This window comes from Nyctibius grandis, chromosome 27 (assembly GCF_013368605.1).
Source record: "Nyctibius grandis isolate bNycGra1 chromosome 27, bNycGra1.pri, whole genome shotgun sequence".
In the NCBI taxonomy this organism is placed as follows: Eukaryota; Metazoa; Chordata; class Aves; order Nyctibiiformes; family Nyctibiidae; genus Nyctibius; species Nyctibius grandis.
This window is the reverse complement of record NC_090684.1, coordinates 188,124-213,261: the sequence shown is the minus strand read 5'-3', so window position 1 is coordinate 213,261 and position 25,138 is coordinate 188,124. Positions and strand designations below refer to the sequence as shown.

The window sequence follows — 25,138 nt, the reverse complement described above, 5'->3', positions numbered from 1 at the left end:
AAAGTAAGTCTACCCTGGAAAGAGACTTTCATTGAGCTCTAACAACTTCGCTGGCTAAAGGACTCAAATGAAATATGAAAACATTGTAACATTTGGCCATCAACTTAAGTTATCTGAATGTTCATACAGATTTTATATAAAGTTGAACTTATTCCACCTCACATGGTCCTCAGAATTTGAGCAGAGTGAGCTGAAGTGAGCCTTCCGCTTCCACTTGGAAGGAAAGACATAATGCAACTGAGCACTAAGGCATAGTAACACCTTGGCCAAAACAACAACGATAAAGCATAGATAACTGTAGTGCAGAATTCCATAAGGTCTACCGGAGTAGAGCTGTCTATAATGTTTACTCACATAGGCAATGTAGATTTGCAGTTACCAGTTGCGTTAAATGCACCATTCAAAACAAGCTTCTAAAATGTGATACTATAAGGCGCCACCTTAAGTTCTCCAGAATGCAACTGTGCATAATTTTAAAATGGTTTCATAAATTTATTTTAAACATAACATGAGAAGGTGTTAAAACCGGTGTAATAGCTTCTTAGAATTTGAAGGAAGGGATGAATAGGGAGATATTCAGTACCCTTCACCAGCCCCCACCACTCAGTCGTACATCAGGTATGGGTTTTGCAGATCAGTCTATAACACCAGCTTGACGAATCTTTCTCTCTGCACCAAATCCCTGCAAGTAAAACAAAACAAACTTTTAGCTTCAGCACCATGCTTTAAAGCAAACCTGTTCTGTTCCAAGCACGTACAGCATTAGCACCCTTCTAGTTAGCCACATTTGTCTTCAGAGACAGTGACAAAACAGGTTCTGTGGGTTGCTCTTCATAGTCCTAGATAGTTCAGATATTCCAGACACTTTACTCCTTCTGCTTACCAAGTGGTGGCAGAACCTTGTGTGAAAGCCGAGTTTAGTTAAATGGATTTCACTTACTATCTCTGAGAATGGGAGCAGGAGGTTTATAAATGAAAAAACAAACCAAGAGAGCCATTATGGGCTAGAACACAACAAGCAATTGGTTGCTTTTATGCTGCGTGCTCTTCTGAAACCACAGCATACATTATTGCCACACGGTATAGCGCCACTGACCTCGCACAAAAATAATCTGATCTCACACAGCAGGTGACGAGTTCACTATGGAATGAAAGCGGACACCACGTTTCAAACAGCTCAGGCTTCCAACAGAGGAAGCGATGTTACGTTACCCAAGTTAAAACACAAACCGCAGTTACTCTGCAAGCTTACGTACCTTTGAGTTATCCGGTCCCCTAGGCTGACGAAGAACAGTTAGACGAGGAGCATTGGCATCATCCAGATTAATGCTCTTTAAACGATTAACAAGTCTATCAGGACGTGGAGCAGCAACAGCCTTGGCGCCTTCACTGTAACAGAGTCAACCATACAGAGCACTGATGACTTCCCAGAGATGGCACAAACTACCTAATTTATAGTCACTTTCCCCATTAAGCCATTAGCATAATCTGTCTCGTGTGAAAGCAGGCCTTCTGGATGACCCCATGTACGTCTGCCTCAAAACCACTACTTTGAACACAGGACTCCGAAAGAGCTGTAGCTTAAAACAGTATTCTCAAAAGGGTATTCTTCAGTGAGTGGAGGTGTTGCGTTTACTCATGCACATGTAAGTAGCATTTCCTACATTTATGTTCCCTTTAACTGGAAGAATAAAAGGCTTATGAATTGCCAGAACGTAATGGCATAGTATTAACATCTCTGAAATGGCATAGTATTAACATCTCTGAAGATAACAGAATTTTGAGAGAAAAAAAAAATGTTAGCACTTCTACAGCAAGAGGAAGCTATCTCAAGCTTAAGCAAAATCCAGATTGTGCAGTTTTCTTCAAAATGTGTTAAGTAGTTCAAAAGCAAAAAAAAAAATTCCCATCACCCTTAAGAAATGACATGCCAAAAAAGAAAAGAGTGCCTAACAACATTGTTTTTCTATTTAAAAATGAAACAGGTGGAAGCACTATGTACTATGCTGGCCAGAGAGGCCAGCAACTACATAGGAATACCATCAGTTTTCTTATCATTCATTGATTTCTACTTAGAAGGCTGTATCCAAGTTCCTGCTATGTCAGGAGTCTCTTAAGCACAGATTAAAAAAAGAAAAAGCTATCTGTGATTAAGAAAAGCTGACAGTTCTGCTGCTGCCCCGTACTGGACACCCTACAAGTGCTGGCAGTTCTCAGGTGAGAGGCTATCACTGAAGCCAGCTGAAATTCAGAGCTCCCATTCTAGGAACAGCTATCTCAGTTCAGAAGCAGCATGCACCCCACTCCTGTGATGTGGACAGTGTGCCAGATTAAACCACTTTAATCCTAAATCCTCACCAGACACGCCACACATTACAGGCACTGCATTTTCCTGTGCGCTGGTTCAGGATTACCGAGAACTCCACTTCATCCCCAGCCTGTAGCTCCACACCATCCTGAACTTCTTTGACATGGAAGAAGAGCTTTTTGCTGTCACCCACTTCATAGTTAATGAAACCAAACTGAAAACCAACACATCACAAGGTTATTTCTTTCCTCTTGATCCAAACAGATGCAATGACTTATTCATTATTGCAGTTTACTTCTAGAAAAACACCTCTGAAGTGCCTAATGGAAGCGGAAATGCAATTTCTACACTGAACAGAACACTGTGTCTGGGAAAAATACTTCTGGAAGTCTAGGCACTCTTCTTGGGTTTGTAAAGTCATGTTTAAACCCCAAAGTCTACAGAACAAGTTCTGTGATTCTGTGAAAACTGCCAAAGTCCTGGCAGTTGTATTAAACTGAGAAGAGTGCTGCTGCATCTTCCTTTCTAAGACTCCACCTTAAAAGTTACACAGTAGAAACCACTCGATTTTTTGCTCTGTCACTGGTATAAGAAGTCAGTTACTTCCATTCACCATTCCACTCGTATATAAACCAGTAAACTCACGCAGCCTCTCCATAAATGACTAGAGCTTAGTGCTACAGAATAACTACAAAAATAGAAAGCATTCACAGCAATTAATTTTCTAATTATTCTGAGATGCAACTAACTAGGGCAACGATCAGCCTTCTCATTTCAGGTAGACTGTAATCATTGCTTAATGCTGTGAAGAAGCTGCTTCTAGAAGCACCGTATGCACAGTTTTGTTTCTTTTTTTAAACACTGTTTTTAATGCCCTGTTCAGCAGCAACTAGTTAGATTAATTTCCAGGACATCTCAAAAACAGGTCTTCAGAATCAACAACAGCAGGAACAGCTGCTCAGTAGTACTGATGTATCAGCACCAAACCAAGTACTGAGTTCACCTTTACTGAAGTCACATAACACAAGCTTGCATAAACCAGTACTTGGGTTACACAATCCTCCCTCCCTAGAACCAGAGTACAAGACAATCCACTTGTGCACAACAAGCTTCCTGGATTCAAGTGCTGAAATGGGTTTTCCTCTGCTCTATGCCAAGTCAAGCAGTTATTTCCTATTTACATGCATCTTGTCTTCATAGCAGCACTCACCTGATCTTTCACGCATTCCACCGTGGCTCTGCGGAACGGTGTGATGTTAACAGCCATTGTCTGCCCATTTTGACCAAGAACACAGAGCTGAAACTTTACTGTCTCTCCCTTTTGCAGACAGTCACCTTTGTTTGCCATTCCAACAATTCCAAAGGGATAGACCTCTCCTTTCATCTCACCTAGAGGAGGAAAAAGTACAAGACAGAATTGAGAGGCTTCCTTTCCTACCTGAAGGCATTTAGAATTTATTTCCAATATTAGAAATTATACTTTTACTGTCATCTTAGTAGTATGAATATAGTCTGTAGTGTGAATATAACCCTCAACACCTCTATTTACAGTTTTTCTACCATTCTTGTGCATTTTCAAAAGGAACACTTATAATTTAAAAGCAACAAATCTTACCATCCTCCATGACTTCAATCATGCCCTGGTATTCAGTTTGTGTGGGATCTACACTCCTTAAAGGACGAATTACTTTACCAGAGTATACAGTTGGATCAGCTTCTTCAGTTATACCATTCACTGAAAAGAAACAGACAGTGCAAGAACAGGATGTTCTAGTCATACTTGATTTTAAAAAGAATTAATAAGTGATTCAGATTGACCAGGAGCCAATAGTTTGCACTGCAAGATACCTAAAGGCAGTGAACTCTATCACCCAGTAAGTCAAAGTATTTTACTTCCCTTCCTGCATTCTCATTCCCTGCTCACTTTAATCATTCTGTAATCTTCAAGTATGCAATTTTTGCCCCCAAGTCCTTAATACTGCCATCTGCATTCCTCCTGCAATTCTCCTTCTGTGAGGTACAGCACAACTAGTGCAGTAATTAATTTGGCTAGTTCTGCCACTACGTCTCTCCTTATAACCCTCCAATTGAAGAGGACAGAGTACAGTAAAAGTCCAAAGAGTTGCTACTGTCTACAGGACTGTTGGTCTGCACTTGTCTGTTCTCTGGAAACACAGGCAACAGCTTTCAGGAAACCAATGACCACCACATTGAGCATTGTCCTCTTGGTCTAAGCTCCAACTGTAAATAGATTATTAACAAACTTTATCCATCAGCACCTGCCAAATGCCTTGTAAGCGGAAATACCAGGTACAGTCTTACCTGCATGTGTTTTGTTGACCTTTTCCGCACTAACTTTATTTCCTTTGCCTTTTGATAAGCTGTATTCAACAGTATCTCCAAGTTCCAGGCTATCAATATCACCACAGTATTCACTACAGGAATAGAATGATGTACAATTTTTCCTTAGTTACATGACAACAGTGATGCTCATCCAACATTTACATAAGTTGATCAGAAACCATTTAACTAGCTCAACACCTCACATTTTCAAGGAATCCTCATTCAAGAAAGTGAAGCATTTCAAATATACAAATACAACCGCATTTCTTGGCCTGGGAGAAAATAAATAGAACTTGAGGCGCACGCGCATGCGTGTGTGTGTGAAGTCCAAATGGGTTTAACAGTCAACCCTACCAAACTCCCCCACACCCTCCATCCAAACAAGTCCCCCTCACACACAAACAAACAATAATAATAAAATTTCCATTCACCTGTAGTGGAAAAAGATCTCCTTATCATGATTGGCTGTTTCAATAAATCCAAAGTTATCTTTCAGGGCTGCCACGTATCCCAAAAGCCTCTTAGAGGTGTAATTGCGTCCTAGCATTCTGACAGAAACAGCTGTTTGCAGACCAGTTCTCTTCACTTCACAAACACTGAACTCAACCTATTGAAGAGGAGCGTATCAATACTAGATAGAAGAAAAACAAACAAACCACCACCACCAAAACCATGACCACCAACAAAAACCACCCTAAAACAATTCATTACAAAGTTGTGTAGCTCTAATCAATATCTAGGCTCTCCAGGAAAGTAATTTTCTAGCCACTACTCTCCCAGAAACATCTGTCAGTCATTGACATTTACTACATTCCAAAGAGCAGCAGTCACACCAGTGATATCTGCAAGGCATGCCAGCCTCTAGCACTCAGCTTCTTTTACCCATTAAAGACAAGAATCCTCCTGTTACATGACTCACCTCCTTTCACTACACTTATCACCAGTGGCCCACAGTGAGCACGTACCTAGCTTCGCTCACTGGTTTCAGATTTTTAAAAACAGTAATCAGTGCCTTCCTAGCGTGGCTCCTGAACACCGACAGTTTTTAGGCTGCTCTTCCAGATCTCTGAGCTCTTTCTCCCTTTCCATTGTCTCTCAGGCTAACTCGCTCGTACGTTGCTTGGATATGTTCTTCCTCTTCAACATTCATCTCAAAGTCCTTATGCTAATTTACTCTTGATTATTCACAAGCAGAGGCCACTGTCTTAATTATAAGAACTCCTGGTTTCAAAAGCATCATTTACATACTAAGACACTTTTTTCATATATGTATCACCAGGTTTTAAGGATATTTCTCTTAGTTACACAGAACATTAAGCCCCTCAAACCTAGGACAGAATAAAAGAAATGGGTGACAGTACGCAGATGCCTTCTTCATTTGTTCTGAGAGGAAGAACAAACACAGTAACAAAGCAAAGAGAAGCCTACATCTCACAACACACAGAAAAACATTTCCCAATGTTATACTTAGTTATATTGCCTTATCTCCTATCTGGGGATTAGCAGATCCTTCCACATCCTTGGCCTGGTAAGGAATGGTCAGTTTTACTCCACAGTCATCATAAACAATTATTCCATCCTCAGCTTCCTAAAAACAATACATCAGAATTCAGCAATCTGTATCTTATTTGTAAGCAAACAAGTTTACTACGTACAATTCAAGCACTGCTCATTTGAGACATACTGGTTTTACAGTAACTGCTCACTAACTGGTGAAAAACACAAAGCAACCAACTCTGAGTAAGAAGCTTTAAATTATATTAGACATTATTTTTACAGGACAGAAAGTATTACCATCATTTCCAGTGAAGTATTTATTGGCAGTTGAATTATTTGGTATTGTTTAAAACAGCATGACAAAACAATAGAGGCTCTCCTTTAGCCCTAGAAACTTAATTTTAACCAATTCTATATAGCATATTATGTAGTAGGAGTTAGAAAGAAACTTCCTATCAAGTTCTTGGAAATTAATCTCAACAACACGATCATTAACTATGCTTTTATTATCTTGTTTCACACAAGTTTGTTTTTTCTGACTGCTGTCATTAGCTACTCAATGTAGTTCACATTCATACAGGATAAAGAGTGTTTCAGAAAGCTGAATTACAGATTTTAAGGAAGCAGCCACAGTCCCCAAAGCCAGGATCACAGTACAGGTACTTCAGAAGTAGAAGAGCAGCATTACCTTCTCTTTGCCTTTATTTGGGCTAGTGGCTTTGGCTGGAGTGGCTTCTTTGTCTATAGTGCCCACAAAACGGTGATCTGATTGGGTGTGGAAAGAAACTGTGCCCTTTGGAAGTTTTTTAATCCTTATAGCATGATTTCTTTGGGCAGATAACATATCCTGAAAACAAAGATCGATCAGATTTTAGACAGACTGCACATAATTTCTTTAAAAACGAAGATCTCATAGAAGTATTAACCTCACTTACAGGAACGACAGTAAACTCTACTTCATCAGAAATATGGAGTTGATTTCCATCCATAATTTCACTGAAGTGAAAGAACATGCGAGCATCCCGGTCCACACATTTAATGAAGCCAAAGCCATCCCTCATTGCTGCAATCACACCCTGAGAACAGTCAAATGGACAATTACAGCTTTACTACTAGTATGCGACATCTGTCTGCAGAGTACGCAATAATCTGAACACAAGGCCCGAATCCCATGAAAACACTTCTTGGTTTATGCAATGTATTGCCTTGCAAACTGCAGGGCTAATGGCTATGATCAACCTGAAATGCAACAAATCGTACTTACCTAGTTTCTCAACTTAATATCTTACAAAGTGGCAAAGATTAGGCCATTAACAAGAAGGACTACAGTTAAAGAACCTGACACTACTACTACACAGAGAACATAACCTTGAAGGGGCTAACTCTACAAATACATGCATCATCTATACAGGTATATAATACATAGAAAAACACACATGAAACATACAAGAACCTACATAAGCAGGAAATAAAACCAGTGGGAAGTTTAAGAGAAAGATTGCCAGAAATAAATAAATAAATTAAAAAGCTTTCTTACAAAGAAGTTTAAGACTATCATATCCATGGGTGCGGTAAGTGGTTTTCCTGGTAACCACTAGAAATTGAATGCTGAATGATAAACAGAATATACTCTGCCCCATCAACTGCCACAAAAATCTATTTCTCACCCTGACTTCTGTTTAAAAAGAAAAAAAAAAAGGCTCCATAAAGTTGCTGACAGAGTTCATTACTTGAGTAGGGAAGAACTAGTACCAGATCAAGCCAGAGGTATTGAGGAAGATAGAATTCATGAACATATTCGGTTCAACCCAGCTACTACAGAGCCTTTAGGAAGCCTCAGGGAAGGCTTATAGGATTTCAATGACAATGCAAAGATACTTTCCACCTTTAGGAACACTCTGCTCTTATACAGCCTTCACAAGCTCAAGCAAATCAGCTAACCTTTCTAGAAGCAGCCAATACTTGTCATCTCAATGACAGCTCAATTCAGGCAGGCAAATATACCTAGCCAGAGTAGAAGTGTAAGAAGTTTATAGGACAGAATGCCAAAAACTGAGAGGCTGAAGTCAAAGTTCAGTGGTTTTCTTAAAGCAAAGGGTCCCTAATTCACAGCATACTGATGTGATAGCACTATAATCGGACTCCAGCTGAAAAGGAAGGCAAACTTACAGTCTAGTTGGAACAGAACCAACATTCCAAATTACAGGAATGAAAGATATTCTTTAATACTGATTAGCACATCCATCTTAGTCCCTGTAATCCACAAAGAGTCTTTTTCATGTGCTAGAATGCAGCTCTTTAATATCCTGCTGCTGGACCCTCGGACAGAGAAAAACTGGCCAAAAACCATGAAATCCAAAAGCTGTACACATCACCTCCTCTGAATCTTAAGACTTTTCACTACCTGAAGCAGAGTTGCCCCAGCTTCTTCCAGTTTTCCTAAGAAACATGAGTAGTTACCTACTTAGACTAAAGCATGTGAATTTTTAAACTAATAGTTCAAAATTGCATTACTTCTGTCTGCTATAACCAGCTAGCAATCCAATCCAAGAGGGCCAATTAAGGTCTAATTTTCTAATGTGATTTCATTTACTCAGTAGTTAACTTTTTATTTTTTTAAAGGAAACATGCACAGCATGAATTCTGTATTTTATATCACTTAAGCACTTTGAAGTGTTCACCTGAGAACTGGATTTCAGAAAAGGCAATGGAAGACGCTAGCGGTTTTTACATTAAGTTACTGTTTAAGACAAAACCCCCATGTTTTACTCTCATTTCCCCTCAAGAATTAAAACTTTTAAAAACAGATACTTGCCATTTCCCTGGTTTCATTAGTAAACTGGAAAGTATTGGGGAGAACCTCAATATTGGTGGCTCGTTCCAGTTTGTCACGTCTGTCTGTTGAAATATTGAATCGAACGTGGTCACCTTCCAGCAAGGTCACCTTGGATTTTGTATCTTTGTCTCCAAATGGAAGTTCTTTAGGAATCACAAAGTCAACTTTGATGCGTCCAGGTAACGGATCACTCTAGTAGACAGAAAACCCAACAGAAAAAGTTCACTCACCTACAAGACTCAGCATAACTGCAGACAGAATAATTGGCAGAAATACTAATGCCAGCAGAAGTGTGGATGACACCAAATACCTGCTGGACTCAGACCACTATGCTTCATTTCTACCGCTCCTGATTTACAATTTACTGTCCATAGCGAAATGCAAGGTAGTTTTTGGTGGTGGTGGTTTAGATTTTTTAGGTTTTTTTTAAGCACCAAGCATGTACTGCTCTACAAAGCAAGACTCTATTTCAATAACTAACTTTATAACCATACTTAGAACACTTGTAAAAGGCAGGGCCTTTCTTACTAAGTATTCAAAACACAGAAAAAACCCACGCCTAACCTTCCCAAAACACCACAGACTCACCTAAAACCTTAAGGGAAGTGCTCATGTACACTCCTTCCTTAAAGCCAAACATTAAAGGTCAAGTTATCTCTGTCAAAAACCTCATTAACTGTTAATGCTCACAGGAATCCACAGATCAAGCTTATTCCAACAAATATTTTCCCCCCTTTTCCCTATGCTTTTGCCTTAAAGATACATCCTAAACCTACAAAATTCAATGGGAAGTATTTGCAACGTTAAAAAAACCACATACTTCCTCCAATGTACCACTACCCTAATTCTGGCTCTTTATAACCTCTATGAAAACTGCGTACTGTGACTGCTATCAACGGTTGTCACAGGCTAGGTACAAGCTTACTCCTTTACTTTGGTGCGATGCTTATGCAGCAGACTGTTACAGCAAAAGAGGAATATTTATACTATTTGACTGGAATTCAATACAACATTTCACATAAACTTAACTAAATACCGAAATTCACCTGGTTTTTGCTAGGTACTTTTGGAATTACTTTGGTTACAGTTCCTTCAAAATGTTCAATGCTGATATCTTCAAAAATGACAGTTCCTTGAGGCAGCAGTCTAACATCTGTTGCAACTTCTTTACCCTAAAAAGCACAAAATCAATCAAATACCCATACAGAAGAGGTAAGGTAGCAGACATTTTCCAATGAACCTCCTCCCCCCTTCTTTTTACAAGTGAATTTGAGAAAACAGCTGTCCAGTTATGCCCCAGGATCTTGTCTTCAGTTTTTACTGGATTTCATCTTACATTTCTGTCTTTGATTGTAAACTCCACATCATCACCAGGCTGTAAGGCTTCTAGGTCACCTTTAAATTCACTATAGTGAAAGAATATCTCCTTCACGACATCACCCCTCTCAATAAATCCAAAGGCTTCCTAAGAACAGAACAAAGTATTTAATAAATTGTCTATTCTCTTAACAAACCAAGACAAAATTTTACAGGTTCTATCTGTAAAGAGCAGACTATGACATATCAGTATAGCAGACTTATGAGTGCACACAGCTAACAGACTACCACAAGAAGTATATAAACAGAAATAAACAGGACTTCCTTTGTTAAGAAGAGTATTAGTACCAAAGACTAGCTGTTTAAACCATTTCACTCAGTTTACATGCAGAGCTCCAAACTGTTAATAGCTCTTAATGCCCTAAAGTACATTACTTATAATACCACTTTTCAGAACAGCAACTCATTTTCAAACGAAACTTTAAAGCTAAAGCATGACTTACTTTCATGGCACAGACTACTCCTTGACAGCGGGCTTGTTTCTTTTTTAACAGCATAATGTTACGAGCACTTACAGCACCAGTACTAGAAGGGAAAAAAAGTAAACAGACCAAACCTGAAACAACTCAAAACTGGAGCAAAAATTAAGATTGTATTTCATATCACTTCAGTTCTTGGAACAGGCATGAATTGCTGCCAGACTACTAAAACAAAGTATGAAGTCAGAAAAGCAATACCAACTTACTGTTTATTTGTATCAATTACAAAGTTTATTTTATCTCCTGTTTCCAGCTGTACGTTTCCTTCAACATCCTCCGGGGTGTAAGTCAGGTAAAATACCTCCTGTAAATTAACATTGACTAATATTAGTTTATTTGCAGAATTGTTGTTTCAATGAAAGATTAACACAACTTTGTTTAATAATAATATCTACTATCAAAGAAACTAATTTAGCGAGAAAATGGTCAAACATGGCATGCAGAAACATTCTTTTTTCCATCATGGTCTTTTGATGAGTCTGTAACAAGCAACTTAAGTCAAAAGATTTGTACATGGCCATCTTTAAGTGTCAGGTTCTAAACTTCAGAAGCTCAAGATAAGGATACATGAACATTACATAACCCAGCTTAACTAAATTTTAAAAAAGAAAAAAACCCTATTTGGCTCTATGTAAAGTTCTCCATAGATACAAGGAAGCAAGCTGTCAAGTTAACATTTCTGTTTGTAGTAATTACCAAAGCATGCTTTTTTTCTTGGCCAAAAACTACAGTTCTTAGCAGTGTCAACTGTCTACATTAAACCCTCTCAAGTTTTTTTGCTCATAGACCAAAGTGATGGATCAGTGAAGCGTTCAAGTAAAATACGTAAGCTTTACCCCATTACGTTCGTAGCATACACTCCCTGTTGGACTCTGACCCGGGGCAGCTGGAGATTTACTCTCTAAATTGTGAGGAACAGCGCACACAACCTACCAGTCAAAAAAAAAAAATCCATTGCTAGTCATTTCAGGAGCAGCATTGTTGAATACAAAATAAATCTCAGTATCCTCTACCATACACTCAGGGACGCACTTCTAGTGTAACTCGGAGGGAATGCCACTCTGCAAAGTTTCAATCTTACAGAACACCTGTTGATTCTAAGAACTGTTTGGAACTAAGCAAGAGCTCAAACTGAACCTCCGAATTTTTACCAGAACAACAAAAATATATTTCAGTGTAACTGAATACTGTATGTAGCTAATATGCATGCTAAAAGAATTTAGCCTTCTGTACTGGAGTAAAGGATGGAAATTATGCATGTACAGAAAACAGGCACTAACTTGTCCATTTATTCGTTCTTCAGGCAGTACTTCTGGTTTTATCTTCACCAATTTAATAGCAATGGGTTTTCCAGTTCGGCGATCAGAAGACACTTCAAACTCAACATCATCTACAACACAATCACACATGACAATGGCATCAGAGTTTTGTTTGGGTTTGTTTTGTTTTTTAAAATCACTAAATGGTTACACATTTGATAATTCACTGCTTGTAGTCAAACACAACAAAGTAACTCAGGTACTTTTGTTACCAAGGAAGGACACTCTACTTGCAAATATTTCTCTGGTTATTCTGCTTATTCACTCCTGCTGCTAATGAACTGTTCTATTGTAATGGCTTGCCCCTCATAATTCCCTCCCCCTGCCCCACTCACTATACAGCAGACTTCACACTGAAGTTCATCCAACAAAATATATGCCATTAAACAGTTTATAAACTTCACTGACACATTAATTAGTATGATGAGGTAGCAGCCTCCCCGTTCTGAAAAACAATCAGTCAACTTCAAACTAATTTTAAAAAAAGAAATACTGAGTACATGAGTTACATTCTTCCACAGTCTAAGCACTTGCTTCCATCTCAGTTATACAAGTTTGACCTAACACTGCACCTCTTCCAGAATGGCCACAACTTTTTATTAATAAAAGCTGCACAAAGCTGAAGCACTCTAAAGGTCTCTCATTGGGAGTGATAGATTATTAATTCAATTGTCTCTTTAGCCCATCAGAAGCAACAGCATGCATCTGTTCATGACACAAGATAAAAGGACTGGTCTTCACTCAGTCAAGAAGCTCTGAAAGTTGCCTAATTACCTCCTACTTTGAGCTCCTGTAAGTTGCCATTATACTGGGAACAGTGGAAGAACAGTCTAGCTTGCCGTTCTGAACACTGAATGAATCCATAAGAGGTCAGCAGTTTTTCTATAACCCCAGTCTCACGCAGCGCTGCCGAAGTACCATTGGGGTACCCGTTGTGTCCATTGTTGTGGAGCAGGTTTGGATCAAAGCTCATCTGTTTCAAAGCAAGCATAGGGGGGAAAAAACCCACAAAAAACACTACTTAAAATAAGTTTCCTTTCTCCATGCTCACATAACAGAATAACACACACAGTTCGTGGAAGTTATTGTAACAAGCAAATTTCTAACCATTTTTAAAATAGAGTAAGAACATCACAATAATCAAGCTTTTGTAAAACAATAGTCCTTAAAATTTAGACAGACATCATATTTATAAAATAGGCCAGAAATACAACACTTAATAAAGCTTGTTTAGACCAAAACAAACCTCTGACTTTCTTAAGTATTATACCTCAAAGTACTCCCACATTCACTATTTCACATCAGATCCTGAAAACGTCTACAGTATCTGCTTTTCCAAATTAAACAGGTAATTAGGAAAGTGTAACAGTTATGAACAAGAATTAGGTTCACAACTCTGTAAAGTCTGTCCCTAGTTTGTTCAGTCTTTCATACTAAAAAAAATGGTTTTAAGTATTTAAACATTTTTGCACAGTTCTGGAATTAATACCCAGAATTAAACTAACATTCTGTGGCATAGGAGGGCTAGAGAGACTGAGAACACTTGAAAACAGCATTAAACGAAAAAAGTTAAAGCTGTAACGAACTGTTAAATTAGCTTACATCCATAAAAACTTTTTTGTCTTTTCTTTTCAAGGCACATACTCAATCTTGAAATATTCACTAGTCCCTTTACTAACTCATTGGCTTTTTGATGTGCAAGTCTCATTTTTAAAGCATGAAGTAACAGACTACTACTAAAGGTACATCAGATACAGAAAATTTCAAAGATCTATCTAAAAATCAAGTTCAGAATAGCCTATTGTAGGATTAGAAAACCACACTGCTGTAATCCCTTGCTCAAAGACTACCATTGCATGATACCATTTGAATAGTTTGAGTTTAAAGGAGCATTAGTAGCATAGCACATAGAACTTATCAATCATCTAAAGCCTGACAAATAAAGTTCAAAGATACACTGCTCAGGGTGGCACTAGAATTTGCTGCAGAGAGAAAGATACATGATAAAATCAGCAGTCTTTCTAGATGCTTGTCATAGTCCTACATCCATTCAAACATGTTTTAACAGAGCGTAACAAAAATCAAACACAACGTGCATTTATATGTATCACCTGGAATACTGTCATAAAACTTTAAGAAACTTCTAGTAATAGGCTCCAACCTAGTAATGTACAAACAAGACTTGCTTTGTCCTACAATATAATGGTTATATACTGGACCACGACAGCTACCTTACTGTGCTGTCTACTGCCAACAGTTCCCTCCCAACAGCTGACACTTAACACAGCTGACCTGTCAGTTTACAAGAACTATGAGCCCCACCAATACAAGTACTCAGAGGAAGGAAAAAAAAACCTGTGCAATAAGATTTAAAGAAGACTAAACAGAGGTTATTTGAAAAAAAGGGATTGGAACCACAATACTACCGTTCCTAGAAGAGAGAAACATTAATAACCAGCTCTCTTGGGTTATAAGCATTGTTAAATGGAACTGGATTGCAGGTACTATTAATTCGTCATACTACTACTAAACCAATATGATGGCAAAAAACTGCTAAAAAAAAACCTAACAAAAACCAGACCCTTCTGTTGACAACTTGTTTCCTATTACATTGAGAAACATATATAACTATATAAACACATGCACCAACCTCGCAGTGATATTCAAATATTGCACTTTCAGTAGTATTAGCCAACTCTTCTGTTTCAGCACAAGTTTCTAAGGATGAAGACTGCTATTATTTTTAAAAAAAAAAAAAAAAAAGAAAGAGAGAGAGAAATAAAGAGAGAAAGAAAAAGATAGCAAGAGAAGTGGTCTATCAAGCTAATAGAGTATACAAGTGCTGCTCCCCTGGGCAGTTTCAATACAGCACTGGAGAAAACAAAGACTACTAGCAGCGTCGGGACGTGCTCTTTTGAAGCTGTTGAGTAGGCACAAACTTCTTGTTTCAGATCAAGCCTTGTATCTTCAGTATAAGTTTCCTCTTCTTTGGTCTTGAGTTGTTGTTACAATGTGGTATATTCTTTTCCTGATCTGAACTTGAAGCAGCAGTTTCAGGTGGTAAATTCTGTTCTGTTCCACTTCATACTGGAGAAAGGAAAAAGACACACACTAAGTATCACTTTAAAAGAAATTTTACATCAGTCCTAGGTGTTCCTACAAACAGGTGCATTTCCTCTACCTTAATACTGTAGGTTTGATCGATGCTAGGAAAGACTGTTTTGGCATTCTCATTTTCAGTTTTGTTTTCCAAGAAACTCTACCTCCAAGCCAGTGATATAGTATTTCCAATTTTAAACTGTTCGGATGCAGTTAGGCGTTTCAGGAAAGGTCCCAGTTTGCACAATTAAAACAGCAACTTCATTTTGATGAATAGCAGCATCCTTCAGTGCAAGTCTTAGTCCTCCTATCAATAACTTTATATGGGTGCTATCTCATAATTTAATTAATAAGTGGTTGAACAGAACTTCAGAGTAGCAATAGGGTGTATGTTGGGGTGGGGGGTGTGGAATTAGAATTTCCTGATACCTTTTGGAACAAAAATTAAGTCAAGGACTAGCAATATCTGAAGCACCTTTAGCTTTATATAAAAGCAAACTTCTCAATTATACGTACAGATGCTGTATGCCCGTTCTACGCAGACCACACGCACCCTGGCATAGCATGTAAAAATAATTTCAGAGCCATTCTGTGGACTTCTTAAAACACCGTTTGAAAACGTTGATTACATATAGATAATACTTCTCTAGATAACATAACAGAGAAGCCTCTCTGCAACAGTAACTAGATAATAATTCTCTCCTAAAGTTTTCCAGTACCACTTTGTTTTCATGAGAACGTGGTTTAGACAAACTGCCACCTATCACATAAAACTGAAACCTTACAGAAAGAGAAGCTTTTTTTGAAGAGAAATAAAATCAAGATTTTGATTTGAGTTTGTTCCTAACTCAGCAGATGCAGAAAAAACACGGGAGGATATTTTCATGGACAAAAGCTTCTAAGAAGCAATACAGCTACAAATCTATGGATAAACTAGCATGTTATGCAGTAATCTAAAGGTATGAAGCATCAGAGCACAACTCTTCCCCAAGCTGTTCCACAAGTCCCACCCAAAATGAGAAGAAATATGGACAAAGCCTATTTCTCCACTGTAGTGGGAAAGTTAAATTTCCCAATTTACATTGAGCTTTGAATTCCCCTTAGTAAACTTTAAAGAGTCAACTTAATTGACTGAAACATGAATGCAAAGACTTAACTCTCATCATAGTGAAAATGCTAACTGCAGTCAGCTATTACAAATAAGAACTCTAAACCCCAAAAGCACACAATGGCTGTATGCAAACTCATCACCCAGTTTTCACAGAATTTTGTATTTCAATGACCTCTCCTCCAGATGAAGGATCTCCCTTTAGTCACCACTCTGAAAAACTTTTGTCTGAAATAAGTTTTCTTGTCAGACCATTACATATACATGAATGAGACTAAGTAAGAAACTGGATGAGGGCAGTACAAACCAGTATGTGCTATGAAAGGTTTGCAGTGAAAGACTCAGCTATAAAAAAAATATAAATCAGAAGACACAAAGCTATTGCAAAAGTAACAGGATCACTATACTTTTCACATACCTCCGTATTAGATTCAGGCAACCGTTACCACAATCTCTTTCAGGATAGCATTATTTTTTGGACAGCGTTTCAGATCTCAAATGAGCATCCCCCCACCCAAGTTCATGAGAAAAGCAGCAGACATACATATTCACATACTACATTCTCACCTAATTAGACTAATATTATTAGAGCTCTACTAGAGCTGTAACTTGTATCATACTACATTTCTCACTTTTCTGGGCATAGAATGTATCGCATTTTCATAGAATACTCAAAACACCCCTTCTGCCCAAAAATGACCAAAGCTAATTTTGTCAGGTAATGGAATAAGGCATAAAATTTCCCCTTAAAAGCCAGTTTGATTTGATAACAAGATTGCTTTACTACACTTAAGTTATCAAAAAAAATAGAGTTATCAAGCAAGCATAACTCAAAAAAAAAATTTCACTGTGTGCGTCTGCCTCAAATTCTTTACTTTTTAATTCAGCAACTATAAATACTCCTCCAAATGGTAAACACCTCAGGCAGCTGCCCAGCTCCCAGGTCACACTGGGTTCTGCATTTGTATGTTTACAGCTGAAAGGATTAATGCAAAGACAGGGAAGAGCTGTACAAGTCCTGTTCTTGAAGTCTTTCAGGTGCAGATTTTGCTAAATGATAGTAAGTCACATAAAGCTGTTCACAGCTAGAAACCATCTACACAGCGTAACAGTAGAACCTGCTGGATTACAAACGGTTTTGTTTACCATTTTCTTCACAAAAAGAGGTAACTGCAAGAACACATATTTTACTAGATGAGAACATGTGCTTCTAGAAATAGCCATCTCTTACATGACTAAGATCAAATTTAATAAAGATAAAGCTTTGTATTTTCAGTATGCATGCACAACACAGCTATGAGATGATACCTGGAGATAAAGCTATTCTATATCTTTCCAGATGAGTCTCGGAAAGCAGCACTAACACTAGCTCTTGGGCACCCCAACCAATACATGACAGCTACGAGATCAGCTACTAACATCCACTACGTTAATTAAGTCATTTTCACGCCAAAAAAATACGTCTGTGAGCGAGGAGGGGAAGTTAAAGAACTTCCAAGGACATCTGTAAAGGTATATACATATATAGAATCATTTTAACAAAAATAATCATAAAAGCAAAAATACGTTTTCTTTTAATGGGTCTGGAGCTTGGGGAAGAGCCCTGTGCTTGTTATTAACCCGGACAACAGAAAACTGGACGCAGACCGATAGCGACGCGCCACAGGCCTTCAGGAGGGGCCTGCGGCACAGCAGGCCTCGGGCCCCGGCGCGGCCCTCCCGGCGGCTCTTCGCTGCGCTGCAGCAAGATGGTGGCCGCGGAGCGGGGTGGCGGGCCCCGCCGAGGGGCGGTGCCAAAGCCCCAGCCAACAGCGCCGAGCGGGGGCCGCCGTGCGCGGGAGGCGGCCGGCGCGCCGGCCACGGCCTACGCTATGACAGCGCAAAGGCCGGAAAGGGGCCGCGCCGGGCACCGCCGCTCCCCGGCCCAGAGGACGGGCCGGCACGGCGGAGGGAGTGGCCACCCCGCCGCCCTCCCCGCACACAAAGTAGGGCGATGGCGGCCGCTCCCCGCACACAAAGGGATGGGGGCCCAGTCTCCGCGCGGGCGGGGCTGCACGCGGGGCACGCCGGGAGCCGCGGTCCGCCGCCGCCCCTCCCCTGCGGCCGCGCAGGCCCGTCCCCAGGAGCCCCAGCGCCCAGGCCCCGCCCGGGGCCTGCCGGGACCCGTAGTCCCCCCGGCACCGCCCCCGGCCGGCCCGCCGCCGGCCCGCCTGCAGGCCCCAGCAGGCCCCGCAGCCCGCGGGGCCGCGCAGCGCGCCGGGAAAGCGAGTTCCAGCGCGGCCACGGCCCCGCCTACGCGGGCGGAGGCAACCGCAGCCCCCGAGAGCCCCGGCGGCAGGGCGTCTGCCCGCAGGACGCCGGGAAGCGGAGTGCACACGCCGCCACGGCCCAGCAACCCGCGGCCACCGGTACTCCATCCTCAGCAGCGGCGGCTCACGAGGCCGTCGTCCACCCTCCCCCCACCCAGCCACCGCACTCCGCGCAACCAAGGGCAGATTCCAGGCGCCTCCACCCCGCCGAGACCGCCGGACGGGAGACAAACGAGGGGCGGATCCAGGGGTGCCCTCTACCTCGTTCACCGACTCCCGGCAGCCCCAGTATCCCCCGGCTCGCGCGGGCGCCGCCTAGGCAGCGGCGGGAGCCGCCACCGCCCGCCGCGAGGCGAACTCACCCCAACAGCTCAGCGCCCCCGCTCCAGCGCCGCCATGAGCAGCACGGCACAGCACGTAGGAATAAATCCCGGCCTCTCGCGAGAGCGCCGGGGCGGGGCCGCGCCTGCGCGCAGAGGAGCCCGCCCGCGGCTCCGTGCGCATGCGCCACTGGCAGCCGGTAGGTGGTGCGGCCGTGTGGCAGCAGCACCGCCCCCCGCCCGAGGGCCGCGGCCCCTCCTCTTTGCGCGCGGCCCCCTCCCCTGCGCACGGCCCCCCCCGCCCCCCGCACACGGCCCCACGAGGCGAAATGGCGGCCGCGTCGTGGCTGGAGGGGCGCGGCCCCCCGGATCCCCCCCCTCAGGTCGGGCACGGACCCCCCCGGCCCCAGCCAATTACACGGATGTTAACCGACACTGGGATAATGAAGGTAAAAATGCGCCGTCACAGGCATTTCAGAGGATGTTAATTTAAACGAGATAAAATGCAACATTTTTGGTCATTGTAATATTTCACGCAGGAACGGTAAAAATGAGACGGGGTGCAAAAGGCTTGGGTACATGCAGAACAGACAGTTATCCCAAGGATTCACAAAACAGAACACACTTGAGAAAATACTGCCCATTGGGGTTTTTATTCCCTCTTAAACAATTTCTAATAGAAAAGGATTGTATACAAGAATACTCCTGTACGTAAATCCCTTGTATCTACCAAACAATCTTGCTGGATATCCTAAATGGTTGCAAGAAAGTGTCTCTTGATAAGCACAGGAATGTAAATCACCTTCTGCATCTATCGAAATTCTCACTTGGGAAAAAGCATAAAAATTTAAACTAATATTGGAAATGAGATGCTTACTGTTCTTGGAGGATCACAGGTAAGAAAGAAATCTTTTTTATATAAAAATGTCATTTAAAATACCACAATATTGATAAATTCCTACAACACTGCAACTCTAATTTCACTCAGTATAGGATTCTGCGATAACTACGTAACATCTGTCACTAGACTTACCTGTGATGTAACATTAAAAACATGTCTACATAGTTGGTTTTGGTTTAGTTTTGAGGCAGACCTCCGCTCACTCTTCCTGAAGTCCAAAGTGGTGGGAGGCCAAAGAGCTTTGATCTGAAAGTGCTGTGTTCTGTGCAGGGTTTGAGTGCACTGCCTTCAGATCAGAGCTAGCCAGTATCCACATACCTTGGAGCATTGGTAAAGCTGGAACAGGTCTACCCATAAAGAAAAATTAGTCAGATATGCAACGTCCTTCAGAAAGGGTCATCCACTCTGAATATCACCCCTAAATAAAGGTGAATTATGCTCCTTATATCAGTTACTACTTAAAGTGCTCTGTTGGCTATCTGCTGTTGTCTTGATCTGCTCCTAAGCAGTTGTCCAAGTAACAGTATTAACCCAGCCAAATACTGAGTGTTAGCTCTTCAAAGCAAAACAAAAGCTCTTCAAAGCAAAACAAAACAAATTACCTACCATTTACAATGTAATTTTTTATAACATCTTATTCCTTCTATCAAAATGATGATGACCTGTATTACATTCTCCAGCTACTGACAAGGTGGATTTAAGTGCCATCTGCACAGTTGGAATTATTAACTAAAGCTCATAAAAATAACGAACGGGAGAGGAAATAAACTATCACAAGGGACTAAACATCATAAATACTTCATTGTTAAGCATCTATATGCTGCAATTACTAAGACTGAGCAGCAATGCAAGCCTTTGCCATCAAGAGTATGTAATTTCAGAAAAATGCAGAGAAAACAGTCCACGTATTTTGAAAGATAAAACAAACATACAAGGAAACACCTGAAAGAACAAATCAAACCCCATCCTTGTAGGGCAGTTTCATAATAGTCTCTGAAGTCAAGATTTGGAGATAAGGTTATTTTGTGACCTAAGCTTCACAGTCAGGTAGATCTTCTCTCCCCACCTCAAAAGATTCTTTGCTGATTGACAATAGTTCACGCAGCTCTTTGTTTTCAAGCTGCAAAATCAATATTTTTGCTGAAATAGAAATGAGCTAATTCATGATTAAAGGACTATAATAGAAATGAGCTAATTCACACTTAAAGGATAATAACCTTTCAATAGCCCCACTCCTTCACAGCTAAAGAAAACACTGATTTTATAACCTAAGCATTAATATAGTGGTAGCAAGAGGGGAACCACATCATTTAAAGCTTATCTTTTGCTTCTGGCTTCATATATATGTAATACAAACATCAAGAACTTGAAAATAAACAATCATGTTCAGCATTTCCTGACCCCACCCCCAAATTTTTTACTGTTACAAAGGTGGAAAGCCCAGAGTAAGTCTAGAGACTCCCAAAGCTTGAGCTGTCTTTAGCAATTGTATCTGTTCTTACCTCCAACTGAGCTAGTTTCTCCTGAACGTTAAAGAACTGATCATCATCGACTTGAATAGCTTTTCTCATCACCTCTCCCATCTCACATATTCTGTCTATTTGACTTTCAATTTCCTGAAAGACATAAAAGTAATACATGCAATATGTTCAGGCAAAAGCTGCAGTAATCATTTATTTCTTCTAAATCAATTACTTTTATTTTCTTGATTTTGGATTATTTTCCTGTTTTGAACTTTAACCCTTTCCTCCCAAGCACTTGCAATGCTTTCTAACTTGTATAATACTTAAAGATGAAAACATGTACCTTATTGTCCATTATCATGAGTCATCAATGAAAACAGTGAATAGAATTACATCAGTCAGCCAGATAAGGCACCTTCCCAAGCAAGGAAACTAAAATAAGTAAGACCAGAGCCTCCTGAGGCATTTTTTACAGAATCTGTCTAGATACAGCTCTAATCCTTTAGAAGATGCATTTTGTTGAGGCTCAGAAATGCACATGTAACAAACAATGAAAATTTCCAACACGTAATGTAGCAACAGTTCCTGTTTGAAGAGCATTCTGTTTCAAAATACAGTGTTTAGGGAGGAACTCAAATGTACAAACACAAAAATGTCAGTAATCAGCGAGAAGTAGCAAGACAAGGATTTGGAAGCTGTTGAAGTATTTTAACATAACATTAAAATATAAGCACTTTGGGGAATATCAGATAATGTTATAGGGTTGAGGTTTTTTTCTCTAAGTGTCAGTAGTTATTCCACTGCCTCTGGAAGATAAATGTATCACCACAGCAGATAATTCAGTTTTGAATTCAATTATTCAGAAAATATGTAAACAAATTAGAGCATCTAGAAGAGAGCTGGAAGAACAAGAAAGACTAAGATAACTTAACCTGAGAAGAATGATTTTTTTTTTCCTAAACAGAAAGAATATAGCTCTTTAATTAAAAGGTTGTTACTATTCTCCAAGTGGTGGGAAGGAAAAAAACTCATGGACTTAATCTGAAGTACAGAAGATTTTGTGTAGATATTGAGACAGTCTAGGTACATTCCATCAAAGGTTCCTCCAGAGTCTCTTCAGCTTTGCATTTCCATGCCATTAAAACGGAGCAAAAGCAGTGCCAGAGAACAATGTTAGAAGTTTTGTTCAAATGTTAAGTCTTGATAAACAGAGCAATTCGTGCACCTAAGCAAGCACTGGAAGCAAGGCATTGCTACGTTACTTAACTTCAGAGGACCTAAGCAAAACAGAGGACTAATGAGTTGCCATATATCAGTGCAAAGATATATGTGCAAAGAGTTAGGCTGGCTCCAATTCCAATTAAAAAACACAAGACATGAGATGTCACTAGGTTGAACCAGCTTGCTGTTCTCTAATCACATACAAATGCATTTTAACAAATGCCTAACTTAATTCATAAGCCTTAAATAGAGATTTAATGTTATTATATTGTTATTAGACACCTAAATGTAAAACAGGCAGCTACACCTTAGAGTTCTGAAGACACTGCACCCAACATGGATGAAGGGACATTTTTAAGCCATTGCATAAAATATCCAGATTTAAAAAGATTTGGGAGTGATGATTTCTTAAGAATTAAGCATACTGCAGCTCACAGAGATTTAGGAGGTTCTCCTCTCTTTGTTACAGTTACTGAACAGGAACAATAACTCTGATGTCTTTGGTTTTACTGTAGAGAATAATATGCATTAAGCTTAATCCAGGGAATTTACCACCTAGTGCATAAAGAACAAGCCTTCACCTGGGCCGTGAAAGGGTTATGCTTTTCAGTGTCCTCTGTGATAACTGTTACAACCTGTGTGCTGTAAAAGGAACAGAGAAAAAAATACCAGCAAAGAGAGACAAGAGTTTCAGAAAATGTACTTTGGAGCAGAGACGTCCCATGAAGGGAAACAAAAGGTATGAAAGCAAGCAAGAGACAGGGAAGGGGGTCTTGAGCCCTCTTCTGTCCCCATCCCGCCTTACCAAGGAATTAGCCTGATGAACTTTCAAGACTGGTTCTGCATCTTCACCTTTTCTCCCTTGCAAAAGCTGTAACATCTGCTTTCTGTATTTGCTCATGATAAGCTCTAATGCATCTTGGTGCTCCTCCAGCGAGATCCACAGCTCTGCAAAATACAGTATGTCATTGCCACAAGCTACAAGCCGTTTTTCACAGCAATGAACAGCAGATGCCCAGAGGTATCTCTTCATTCGTGCTACTGCACCACTCCCCTCGACAGTGCGGCCCTGGGGCCCCGGCCCGGGGCAGCTGGCCGTCCGGACCCCTCGGTTAGCCACGAAGCCGTCCTGACGCCGGTAAGTCACTTCCACACCGAGGCATCCAGCGCCACTGACAGAAGGCAGAACGGCTGCGCTCCCCGGTGCCCTCGACAAGCCCCCTCCCGCCTGGGCCATACGCACGCAGCCTCCCCCAGCACACCGCCCAACACGCCCCCGGGGCCCCCCTGCACGTCACCCGCCAGCACCCCCAGCCCACCAGCACACCCCCCACGATCCCCCCCGAGTTCCCCCAGGGCACCACGCAGCACGGCCCCCGGGGTCCCCTCAAACACCCTCCGCCAACACCCTTCCAGCTCCCCATAACACGGCCGCCCGCCGCCCCCCAGCAGCGCCGCAGCCCCACGGCGCACCCCCGCCGGCCGGCGCGGCGGGCAGGCTCACCCCTGTTCTCTTGCTGCAGGTCGCGGATCTGCGTATTCTCCTGGGACAGGAGCAGAGGCGGCCGCAGCCGGGACGGGTCGGGCTGCTCCGCCGCGGAGCCCTGGCCCTGCTGAGACACGGCTGTCGGTCCGGCCGCCCCGCCGCCCGCCGCCCGCCCCCGCCGCCTGCTCTCACCTTCTCGGCCCCCGCCGCGCCCGCCTCCCTCATGGCGGCCACGCGCTGGTGCAGGACGGCGGACTGGTCGATGAGCGACTCGGCGGCGGTGTCGTGCTCCTTCAGCCGCTCCAGCAGCGTCTTCGCGTCCGTAAGGATCTTCTCGATGGTGCAGGTCATGGCGGGTACCGGGGCGGGCGGCGCTCCTCACCTCCGCGGCGGCCCCATGCCCGGGGACACGGCCCGGGTCGGCTCCGCCCCGCCGGGCGCGGGCACACGCGAGCCCGCGGGGCGGGGACACCGCCCCCGCGCGCCGCCGCTTCCGGCCGCGGCGCTCGCGCCGCACGCGCGCAGGCGCGGGCCGGAGCTCCAGCAGAACGCCCCCTGAGCCGCGGCCGCCAGAGGGCGCCACCGCCGCCCGCCTGCGCCCCCCTGGCTGCGCCGCCAGCGGGCGGGGCGGGGCGAGCGACGCGTGGGGCGGGGCCAACGTGGAGCGAAGGCGCGGGGGCGGGGCCAGAGGGGCGCGGAGGGGTGGGACCAGTGGCACGGCGAGTCGGGGTCAGCACCGCGGAGGGGCGAGGTCAGCGGCGCGGAGGGGCGGTGCCAAAGGCGGAGGAGCGGGGCCGGCGGGGCGCGGAAGGGCGGGGTCAGCGGCGCGGAGGGGCGGGACCAGCGGCGGGGAGGGACGGGGGGCAGCATCGCGGAGGTGCGGGGCAAGCGAAGAGGCGGGGGGCGGATAGCGACCCGGAGGGGCAGGACCAGCCGCGCGGCGGGGTAAGAGGCGCGGAGGCGCGGGGTCAGCGTCACGTAGGGACGGGGTCAGACGCGCGGCGGGGGCAGCGGCGCGGGGGGCGGGAGCAGGGGCGCGAAGGGGCGGGGCAACGGCGGGGCGGGGCGAGGC

The 25,138-nt window shown here is 42.7% G+C and overlaps 2 protein-coding genes across 4 annotated transcripts; both read right to left on the bottom strand.

The window, feature by feature from the left end:
• Nucleotides 1–468: 468 nt before the first annotated feature.
• Nucleotides 469–19,145, bottom strand: CSDE1 (cold shock domain containing E1). Of its 3 annotated transcripts, none has more exons than XM_068419165.1 (20): nt 19,038–19,144; nt 14,810–15,246; nt 12,934–13,132; nt 12,121–12,230; nt 11,677–11,769; nt 11,047–11,144; nt 10,805–10,886; nt 10,321–10,449; nt 10,031–10,156; nt 8,964–9,176; nt 7,084–7,224; nt 6,837–6,995; nt 6,132–6,239; nt 5,083–5,258; nt 4,631–4,743; nt 3,924–4,043; nt 3,519–3,697; nt 2,359–2,522; nt 1,257–1,389; nt 469–682 (listed from the first exon to the last, which is right to left on the bottom strand). In XM_068419165.1, the coding sequence occupies exons 3-20, from the start codon at nt 13,130–13,132 to the stop codon at nt 635–637; spliced, it is 2,391 nt and encodes a 796-aa protein (XP_068275266.1). In that variant the 5' UTR covers nt 14,810–15,246; nt 19,038–19,144; the 3' UTR covers nt 469–634. The 3 variants fall into 3 exon arrangements, with proteins under 3 accessions (XP_068275266.1, XP_068275267.1, XP_068275268.1); XM_068419166.1 differs by lacking the exon at nt 19,038–19,144 and adding an exon at nt 18,014–18,094; XM_068419167.1 differs by lacking the exon at nt 11,677–11,769 and having other exon boundaries at nt 19,038–19,145.
• Nucleotides 19,146–19,629: 484 nt separating this feature from the next.
• SIKE1 (suppressor of IKBKE 1) lies at nt 19,630–24,516 on the bottom strand. The gene is given in 5 exon segments (XM_068419264.1): nt 19,630–21,016; nt 21,399–21,512; nt 23,386–23,528; nt 24,085–24,256; nt 24,259–24,516. Coding segments are annotated over 5 exon segments (678 nt in total). The 5' UTR covers nt 24,418–24,516; the 3' UTR covers nt 19,630–20,926.
• Nucleotides 24,517–25,138: the final 622 nt, after the last annotated feature.

Bases quoted from the DNA above. Each gene is read 5' to 3' on its own strand.
- CSDE1 (XM_068419165.1), bottom strand. From the start codon at position 13,132: ATGAGCTTTGATCCAAACCTGCTCCACAACAATGGACACAACGGGTAC. The intron at 3,698-3,923 runs GTAAGATTTGTT...TTCCTCCTCTAG, and splicing joins GATTGAAGTCATGGAGGATG to GTGAGATGAAAGGAGAGGTC. The intron at 2,523-3,518 runs GTGAGTGCTGCT...GTTGGTTTTCAG, and splicing joins TGGAATGCGTGAAAGATCAG to TTTGGTTTCATTAACTATGA.